The sequence below is a fragment of the Myotis brandtii genome, unplaced genomic scaffold, assembly GCF_000412655.1.
Source record: "Myotis brandtii unplaced genomic scaffold, ASM41265v1 scaffold1052, whole genome shotgun sequence".
Classification (NCBI taxonomy): domain Eukaryota; kingdom Metazoa; phylum Chordata; class Mammalia; order Chiroptera; family Vespertilionidae; genus Myotis; species Myotis brandtii.
In genome coordinates, this window is record NW_005353545.1 from 452782 (window position 1) to 463572 (window position 10791).

At 45.2% G+C, this 10791-nt stretch overlaps 1 protein-coding gene across 1 annotated transcript in view; it reads right to left on the bottom strand.

Moving 5' to 3' along the window:
* The window catches only part of LOC102261911 (probable ubiquitin carboxyl-terminal hydrolase FAF-X), a 292998-nt gene that overhangs the window by 55454 nt on the left and 226753 nt on the right, over positions 1 to 10791 (bottom strand). The window contains exons 27-30 of the mRNA XM_014540284.1: positions 9576 to 9684; positions 8877 to 9023; positions 3988 to 4134; positions 2426 to 2648 (exon numbers count right to left, since the gene is read on the bottom strand). Coding sequence (XP_014395770.1) covers positions 2426 to 2648; positions 3988 to 4134; positions 8877 to 9023; positions 9576 to 9684 — 626 coding nt within the window. The remainder of the gene's footprint in view (positions 1 to 2425; positions 2649 to 3987; positions 4135 to 8876; positions 9024 to 9575; positions 9685 to 10791) is intronic.

Below are 10791 nucleotides of genomic sequence, written 5' to 3' on the forward strand. Positions count from 1 at the left end.
CCCAGATTGTGAGAGGGTGCAGGCCAGGCGGAGGGACCCTACCAGTGCACGATTGGGGCAGGGGAGAGACGGAGGTTGGCCAGCTGGGGAGGGACCGTGGGAGGGCCGCAGGGTGTGTCTGGCCCATCTCGCTCAGTCCCGATTGGCTGGACCCCAGCAGCAAGCTCACCTACCAGTCAGAGTGTCTTCCCCCTGGTGGTCAGTGCACGTCATAGCGACTGGTCGACCAGTCGACTCTCTGCCCCGTGGTGGTCAGTGTATGTCATAGTGAGCGGTTGAGTGGCCTTAACATACCATAAGCATATTACGCTTTGATTGGTTGAACAGCCAACTGGACAACCGGACACTTAGCATATGAGGCTTTTATTATATAGGGGAGATATATATGTATATATGTATATATATGTATATTTGTAGATGGAACCACTATTATAAATATTTGGTCCATTGTTGACAGAAATGTTGTTATGCTGCACTGACTGTATATAGATTCTACAATACAGAGAGATAAGTTCAGTTAGAAACACCTAAAATGTAATTAAAATTTTCTTATAAAAAAATGGTTTACATTATTCTTAAAAATTTGTATTAATTACAACACATTATATTATGAAGCCTTCATTTTCCTTAAAAAATAAGTAATTTAGGTCTAGCAGGTTTGGCATGGGTGGTTAGAGTATTGGACACAGTCAGAAAAATCTAGGTTTGATTTCTAGTCAAAGGCATGTACCTGGGTTGCAGGCGCAATCCTGGCCTGGGTTGAGGCGGTGCAGGAGGCAACCATTTGATGTGTCCCTATCACATCAATGTTTCTCCCTATCTCTCTCTTTCATCACCTCCCTCTTTTCCATTCTCTCTAAGAATCAATGGAAAAAAATGTCAAAGGTGAGGATTAACAAAAAAATAGTAATTTAAAGAGAAATTTTATGTTGTTATTTTTTGTTATTTTGGTTAAATTCCCCTTCCTTTTGAATTTTAGTTCTTATTAGCTGTCTGAAGACAGTTTTCTACTTCAAGGGAATCCTGAGAGCACATTATGTTAACTGAGAATATAACAAGGGGCACTTAACTCTTATATTCTCACATTTTGATCTTCCAAACTGTAACTGTTTTAGAACTCACATTAAATTAACATTAAGCAATGTGTGAGGGCTTGAAAAGCAAATGCATGCTTTATATAATTCTGTAGCTTCAAATTTATTTTATAACTCTAGAGTTTCAATTTTATTTCATGTATAATAAAATAAAGCATTTTTCCACATTACCCAAGCCTCTGCAGGAAGACATTTATATATATACTAGAGGCCCAGTGCACAAATTTTTGTGCACTCAGAGGGGTCCCTCAGCCCGGCCTATGCCCTCTCGCAGTCTGGGACCCCTCGGGGGATGACCACCTGCTGGCTTAGGCCCGCTCCCCGGGGGATTGCGTCTAAGCTGGCAGTCAGACATCCCTCTGGCAGCCCGGAAGCTCTCAGGAAATGTCCACTTGCCAGCGGGGAGCAGGCCTAAGCTGAAGTCAAACATCCTTAGTGCTGCTGAAGAGGTGGGAGAGGCTCCCACCAACACTGCTGTACTGGCAGCCGTCAGCCTGACTTGTGGCTGAGTAGAGCTTCCCCTGTGGGAGCACACTGACCACCAGAGGGCAGCTCCTGCATTGAGCGTCTGACCCCTGGGGGTCAGTGTGTGTCACAGTGATCAGTAATTCCCAGTTGTTCTGCTATTAGGGTCAATTTGCATATTACCCTTTTATTATCTAGGACAGAGGCCTGGTGCACAGGTGGGGGCCGGCTGGTTTGCCCTGAAGGGTCTCCCAAATCAGGGTGGGCGTCCCCCTGGGGTGCCTGGCCAGCCTGGGTGAGGGGCTGATAGCTGTTTGCAGGCTGGTCAAGCCCCTGTCCCCACCGTGGGGACCCTCACCCCATGGAGGTTTAGCCAGCCTGGGTGAGGGGCTGAGGGCCGTTTTCAGGCTGGCCAAGCCCCTCTGGCAACAGAAGCTCCCAGCCTCTCCTTTTTTTCTTTTTATGCTGGGATTTATTTACCTTCTATAATTGAAACTTTGTAGCCTTCAGTGGAGCTCAGAGCCATCCAGGGTGGGCGGGAGGGAAGCTTGGCTTCCTCCATCGCCATTCAGAGCTGGCCGCAGCAGGCAGGAAGCTTGGCTTCCTCCATCATTGGGGCAACCAATCCTCCTGCTTGCTCCAGCTCTGTGGCTGCCGGCCGCCATCTTGGTTGGGTTAATTTGCATATAGGCGTTCTGATTGGCTGGTGGGCGTGGCTTAAGACATACCGAAAGCACGGTCAATTTGCATGTTTGTCTTTTATTAGTGTAGATTATGCATATACATAAGAACCAAAGCAAACCCAGAATTTAAACATGTAACTACTATGAACCAATAAAACCATCTTTACAAGTTAAAATACTTACTAGTTATTGCTGTGCCTATGTAGTACATTTCAGTCAAATAGTCTACTATCTGTTTGAGATTCCTCACACAGTCAATGGCTAATGCCACAAGTAGTTCAAAACCAGCACTGATGGTAGCTGGTGAACCACAGACTGGAATAGCCTGCTCAACTGGCAATTCTCCATTTCTCATACATTGTAGGTAAACTTTTGAAGCAGGAAAGATGAAATCATCAATTAATTCCTAAAGAGTTAAAAGAAACAGATCACTTGTTAGCATAATGTATGTTTTAGGAAAAAATATCCTTGGAAGGAAGTATTTTTAATTAAATATCTCAAAAACAATTTTGAATTTTCAAATTAAAAAAATACAATTCCAGCCGAAGCCGGTTTGGCTCAGTGGATAGAGCGTCGGCCTGCGGACTGAAGGGTCCCGGGTTCGATTCTGGTCAAGGGCATGTACCTGGGTTGCGGGCACATCCCCAGTAGGAGATGTGCAGGAGGCAGCTGATCGATGTTTCTCTCTCATCAATGTTTCTGACTCTCTATCTCTCTCCCTTCCTCTCTGTAAAAAATCAATAAAATATATTTTAAAAAAAATACAATTCCATTTCAAAACAGTATTTACTATAATAAACATAATCCATTTCCTAGATATTTAAAATTATTTAAAAAAATTGACTAGAATTTAAAATATACATATATTATAAGTAAGTCTACTATCTTAATTATACAATAAAATAATACACCTTTCCTTGCACTGCAAGATATACACGAGGAAATTTATTACACACACGTCATAAAAGATTAAGTCTTACAGGATAAACATTCTCCTCAGTTTAATGTATCATCAAGTAAAAATTCAGATTTACTTAATAGCAAAATCACTAATGCTGATTAACTTTCTAAAACATTTAATCTGAACTTTGATTTCTAGTTAACTTAAAAATCTCTTAAGAGAGGGAGGCAGCCCTAACCGGTTTGGCTCAGTGGATAGAGCATTGGCCTGTGGACTGAAGGGTCCCAGGTTCGATTCCGGTCAAGGGCATGTACCTTGGTTTCGGGCACATCCCCAGTAGGGGGTGTGCAAGAGGCAGCTGATCGATGTTTCTCTCTCACTGATGTTTCTAACTCTCTATCCCTCTCTGTTACTCTCTGTAAAAAAATCAATAAAATATATTAAAAAAAAAAAGAAAGGGAGGCATACATGTAAAAAAATATTTAACATTCAGAGATAAGGTTTTTGTAAGATAAAGAAAAAAGGTCAAGATGATATCACAAAGATGAAATATAATATACAGCTAAATCTAACAAACACTTAAAAGGTCACAACCAGTTTAGGCCTGGCTGGATGGCTCAAGTGGTTGGAGCATCATCCATCCCCTGAAAAAAAGACTTGATTCCCGGTCAGGGCATGTACCAAGGTTGTGGGTTACAACTGATCAAGGCCTCTCTCACACAGATGTTTCTCTCTCTCCCCCTCCTTATTTTCTAAGAAATACATGAAAATATATCCTCACATGAGGAGAACAAAGAAAAAAAAAAGGATTATAACCAGTTTAGTACCTACATTTAGAACTTACTTTAATGAGATTAGCACCTCCTTTTTCACAACCAATCTGATACTTTTTTTCAGATGTTTGAAAGGCCAGTAACTCTTTTGTTATCCCAAGGTGGCCTTCCAATATAGGCTCTTCTATACCTGTTTCACCTGTGTTTTTAACATTATCCTGCCAAAGACAAAACATTACAAGGCCTAACTACAGGAAAGGAAGACAAAAGAAGTCAGAACAAAAAAGACCTGGCTGGGAGTGACACTTCAGATATAATTTCCCTAAATCTTACCAATTCTTATTTTATAGAACTCTATCAAACAGTAAATCTGAATAATTTCACTCTAAGAAGACAGACAGTGGCAATGTCTGAAGATATGTTTGATTTCACAACAGAGAGAAATTACTAAAGAACTATCTAATGATTACAGGTGATGTACAGCTTAACATGCTACAGTGTACACGCAGCATAGCCCCTCAAAACCAGGAATAATCTGATCCAAAATGTTAATGGTGCCAAAATTAAGAAATCATATTCAAAAAATTGGCTTTATAAAGCACTGGGAGAATGCTAATCTAAAAGCCAAAAAGCTACACATTTCAGAACTATATTCTCATAGAACTCTATATAAGTAAAACGTATTAAGCAGATAATATAAATGCTAATTTATTAGGCTTTTTTATTTTTTAGGCCACCAAAAATATTGGTTGCCTCCCCTCAAAAAAATTGGGAGCAAGAGAAATGATCAGACTCTTGCTTAAAAATAATTTTAAGAATCTTCATTAGCCCTGGCCCATGTTACTTAGTGGTTAGAGCATTCACCTGCACACTGAAAAGCTTGGGTTACATTCCTGGTCAAGAGTACATACACCTGGATTGCAGGTTCAATTCCCAATTTTCGTTGGCCCTTCTGTGGGAGGCAACCAATTGATGTGTCTCTCTCACATCAATGTTTCTCTCACCCTTGCTCCCAGTATCTCTAAAAATCAATGGAAAAAATTTCCTTGAGTGAGGATTAACAACACAAACAAACAAAAAAATCTTCATTAAATGACAGTTTGTAAATGTAAAAAAACACCAAAATGAATACAACTAAATATCATTTTCTAAAGACATTTGCATATCAGGGCACATGCCCTGATTTCAGGCTCAGTCCCCAGTGTGGGGTGTGTAGGAGACAGCCAATCAGTGATTCTCTCTCATGATTGATGTTTCTCTCTCTCCCTCTCTGTTCCTCTCTGAAATCAACAAAACTATCCTATCTAATAAAAGACAAAAAGGGTAATTAACTGTACCTCCGCTACACTTCCCATTGGCTAATCAGGGCAATATGCAAATTAACTGCCAACAAAGATGGTGGCTGGCAGCCACGCAGCTGAAGCGAACATGAGGCTTGCTTGCTCCAGTGATGGAGGAAGCCAAGGTTCCCCGCCTGCCGCGGCCCGGCTCTGAGCCTGAAAGCAACAACGTTTCAATTATAGAAGCTAAACAAACTCCAGATACCTGCTTTCAGCAGGCCGTGGCCACTGAGCTGGAGCCAGCTCTCAGCTCCAGTGATGGCAACAATGTTTCAATTATAAAAGAAAAATAAATCCCAGAATAAAAAAAGAAAAAGATAAAAAGGAGAGGCTGGGAGCATCAGTTGCTGGCCAGCCTGACAACGGCCCTCAGCCCCTCACCCACACTGGCCAGGCACCCCAGTGGGGACCCCCATCCTGAAGGGGGTGGGACCAGCTGCAAACAGTCATCAGTCCCTCACCCAGGCTGGCCAGGCACCCCAGCGGGACCCCCACCCTGATCCAGGACACCCTTCAAGGCAAACCAGCTGGCCCCCACCTGTGCACCAGGCCTCTATCCTATATAGTAAAAGGGTAATATGCAAACTGACCCTAACAGCAGAAAGACTGAGAATGACTGGTCACTATGACATACACTGACCACCAGGGGCCAGACGGTCAATGCAGGAGCTGCCCTCTGGTGGTCAGTGCGCTCCCACATGGGAGAGCTCTGCTCAGCCACAAGCCAGGCTGATGGCTGCCAGTACAGCAGTTGTGGTGGGAGCCTCTCCTGCCTCCTCAGCAGTGCTAAGGATGTCTGACTGCAGCTTAGGTCTGCTCTCCGTTGGCAAGTGGACATCCCCCGAGGGCTGCTGGGCTGCCAGAGTGATGTCTGATTGCCATCTTAGGCCCAATCCCTCTGGGAGCAGGCCTAAGCCAGCAGGTATTCATCCTCCGAGGGGTCCCAGACTGCGAGAGGGCACAGGCCGGGCTGAGGGAGCCCCCCGCCAGTGCACAAATTTTTGTGGACCGGGCCTCTAGTCCTATATAATAAAAGCACAATATGCTAAATGTCCGGTCATCCGTTCAACCAATCAAAGCGCAATATGATAATGATATGCTAAGGTCACTCAACCGCTTGCTATGACGTGCACTGACCACCAGGGGGCAGATGCTCCAATCGGTAGGTTAGTTTGCTGCTGGGGGGGAGTGACATCTTAGATATAATGAGATGGACTGGATACACCCTGGAGCCCTCCCATGTACCTCCTGGACCCGATCGTGCACCGGTGGGGTCCTCAGCCTGGCCTGCGCCCTCTCGCAACTCAAGACCCCTTGGGGGGTGTTGGAAAGCTGGTTTCAGCCTGATCCTGCAGGCCAGGTGCACCAGGCCTCTAGTCTACACTAATAAAAGGGAAACATGCAAATTGGTGTCACTCCGCTACACCCACCAGCCAATCAGAGCGACTATGGAAATTAACCAACAAAGATGGCGGTTAATTTGCATACGTAGGCACAGAGCGAAGACTGAAGGCTCTGGTTGGAGTGAAGACTGAAGACTGAAGAGGCCTGGCTTCTCCGCTGCGGCCGGACCAAAGGCTTGGGTTCCGGGTGCCAGAGGAAAACCGGTGCCAGCAGCCAGGGGAAGGAAGGCTTATTGCTCGAATCTTCGTGCAACAGGCTTCTAGTCTAGTCTAATAATAGACAAACATGGTACTTGACCGTACCTTTGCTATGCTTCCCATTGGCTAATCAGGGTGGTATGCAAATTAACTGCCAACAAAGATGGAGGTTAATTTGCATATAGGCGCAATGCTGGGAGGTGAAAGGGGAAGGTCAGAAGAAGGTGCCTGCCGCTGACAGTGATCTGAAACCCAGGCGGCAGGCAAGAGCCGGGTGGCAGGGCAAAGGCGGAGAACCCGGGCCGCATTTGCCTGGCGTGAACTATGCAGCTGGGAGAGGGATGCCGGGCCGCTGGGAGCAGGGCGGAAACTTCCTGGGGTGGGCGTCAGGCAGCCAGAAGTTCCCACTCTATAGCTGTTTGCTCATTCACTTACTCGCTCATTCATTCACTCATTCATTCACTCACTCAGCAAACCCTCTCAGATCCCTGGCACCAGGCAGGCACTGAAGTTGAAGCAGGATAAGACAGAGCTATGTCCTCAGATGTTAATAATTCAGTATGTAGCCAGGAGAGGGGCGCAGGGCCACTGGGAGTGGGGCGGGAACTTCCCGGGGTTTGCATCAGGCAGCCGGGAGTGGGGCTCGAACTATGCAGCCAGGAAAGGGGCACTGGGCCGCTGGGAGCAGGGCGGGAACTTCCTAGGGTGGGTGTCAGGCAGCCGGGAGTGGGGCCGGAACTTCCGCCGAGTTGCCATGGCAACACAGCAGAAGTTCCTGCCCCGTAGCTGTTTGTGCATTCACTTACTCGCTCATTCATTCACTCATTCACTCAGTCATTATTCACTCACTCACTCAGCAAACCCTCCCAGGTCCCTGGCACCAGGCCAGGCACTGAAGTTGTATGCAGGATAAGACAGACCTATGTCCTCAAGATGTTAGTAATTCAGTAGGGCGAAGCAGGCACATGAACGAGGCAGTTGTACGCACAGATGCACTGTTCTGGGTTTGGTGAGGGCTATAACTAATGCCGACATTGTTCTCTTGATAAAATGGGGCCTTGGGATCCAGGCCGCCCCAAGCCTGTAGGCCTGTGCCTAGGCCAGGAGCGGCCGGGGTCCCGGAATATGACAGAGGGTGCAGGTCAGGCTGAGGGGTCTAGCCCCACCCCTTACCCCCCCACCCCTGAGTGCACAAATTTTTGTGCACCGGGCTACTAGTATATATATGAAAAAGGATCCCAATATATAAAAAGCCAAGGGCCATCACTACCGAAACAACCGGACAGATGACTGAACAGCAGGCTGCGTGGAGCAACCAACCTGGCAGGGGGATTAGTGAGGGACGACCAAATGACTGAACAGCAGGCTGTGTGGGGTGACCAGGTTGGTAGGGAGGTTAGTGAGGGATGACCAAATGACTGAACAGCAGGCTGCATCGGGTGACCAGGCTGGAAAGGGGCAGGGGGTAGTTAGGAGTGAGCATAGGGGGGCAGTTGGGGGCAACAAGGCTGGTGGGGGGGGCAGTAAGGGGCAACCAGGCTGGTAGAAGGGGGTAGTTAGGGGCAACCCAGGCCGGTGGGGGAGGAATAGGGGGCAGTAAAGGGCGATAAGGAAGGAAGGCAGAGGTAGTTAGGGGTGATCAGTCAGGCAGGGGAGCCAGTTAGGGGAAATCAGGCAGGCAGGCAGGTGAGCAGTTAGGAGCCAGTGGTCCCAGAATGTGAGAGGGATGTCTGGATTGGAGAGGGTGCAGGCTGGGCTAAGGGGACCTCCCCCCCCCTGCCCCCCCGTACGAATTTCACGCACTGGGCCTCTAGTAAAATTTGTTGTACAAATTTATATAAAATTTGTTGTACAGTCTTTCTACAAATAGTGAATTATTAGTTCATCAATGGATAGAACATATTTTGTTTGTTTTATTATTCCCATGGGGTTTTAACATAAATTATCAAAATTATACATTCTTTTAAAATAAGGCAAATAATTTAACAGTGAAAAAATAAACAGTATCATGTAACATACCCTAATATTTTTGAGCCAATCAATTTCATTGTTGAGAAGAAATTCAGCATTGGGTACATTAATATTGCTGTTGTATGCATAATTAAGAAGGTGCCGTAGAAGAGTGAAATAGTCATCTGAATTTTTACTGCTCTCTCTTGCTATACTCTGAAATATAATAATTTATACAGTATGAATTTACAAGTCCATACTCAGAATTTAATTTTTCTAAAACAAAGAGTACCAGTAAATGAAGTGGCATTGCCTTACATCAATAACATAAAACAATAAAATGTTTGATTTCTTTTTTCCCAAGAATATATATTTTTTCCTTAAGTATTTATAAAAAGCAAATGAGAACAAGTCTACAAATAGTATAGAACAGGGGTCCTCAAACTACGGCCCGCGGGCCACGTGCCACCCGCCGAAAACATTTATCCGGCCTGCCGGGTGTTTTTGCCGCCGCTGTTTGCATAGGAATTTGTTCATAGTTTTTTTTAAAACTATAGTCTGGCCCTCCAACAGTCTGAGGGACAGTGAACTGGCACCCTGTTTAAAAAGTTTGAGGACCCCTGGTATAGAAAATAGTGGGAAAGATTACATTTCTTAAATATGTATTGACCTAATTTTAATAAAAGTTAAAACTGTAATTTATTCAATGTCCTTCATTTTAAGGATAAAGCATATTGATAATTCCATTAAAAAAAAACAACAACTCACCTCCAAAACAGTAAAGAGCAGAGTAACAAAGAAAAGCAGAGGCCTGTGTCCTATGCAACATCTGGTGCACATTAAAAAAAACTGCTCCTGTGCCAACTGACGAATAGTTCTGAAATAAAAACATATTCTATGTGATTTATTATTTACATTAAATAAAAACATTACAAAATTGTTTTATCTTTGACTGGGAAGATAAATAATAACAGTAAAAATATAAGGTAACCCCCATTATCATTTAACAACATTAAACATGACAACTTAAGCTATATTTCAGGGAGTTAAACCTGAAATAATAACCATATAATACAAAAATCACTATGTTAGTTTATTATTTAATTTCTTAGAGTCTAATATATGGTGTAAATCAGGGGTGGGACAAAAACCATGTAAAGGACAAGTAAACGTGAAAAAAACGTATCTTTACTTTTACTTATGTAAGTAAATAAAACACATCTTTATCTAAAACTTCTTTTGCAAATACCCCTACAGATACAATACTAGATGACATCTACAGCTGCTATAAAAGGTGCATGTGCTATACTTTTTTGTCCTCCCACAGAATTGTTTTCAATGAACTATATTATTCTACAGGCCCAGTGCACAAATTCATGTATGGCTGGCCTGCCCCTGAGAGCGATTTGCTGGCTGGGGGAGAGGAGCTGTGAGCTGTTGGTCGGCCCCACCACCTATCAGATTCTGGGGAGCCAATAACAAGATGGCAGGCTGCGGGTCGTTCTGGTTGCTTAGCTTTTATATATATACTAGCGGCCCAGTGCACAAGGGTCCCTCAGCCCGGCCTATGCCCTCTCGCAGTCTGGGACCCCTCGGGGGATGACCACCTGCTGGCTTAGGCCCGCTCCCAAGGGGATTAGGCCTAAGTTGGCAGTCAGATATGCTTCTGGCAGCCCAGGAGCCCTCGGGGGATGTCCACTTACCCCTCGGGTGACCACCTGCTGGCTTAGGCCCGCTCCCAAGGGGATTAGGCCTAAGTTGGCAGTCAGATATGCTTCTGGCAGCCCAGGAGGAGTCGGGGGATGTCCACTTGCCAGCGGGGAGAAGGCCTAAGCTGTAGTTGGACATCCTTAGTGCTGCTGAGGAAGTGGGAGAGGCTCCCACCACCACCACTGTACTGGCAGCCGTCAACCTGACTTGTGGCTGAGCAGAGCTTCCCCTGTGCGAGTGCACTGACCACCAGGGGGCAGCTCCTGCATTGAGC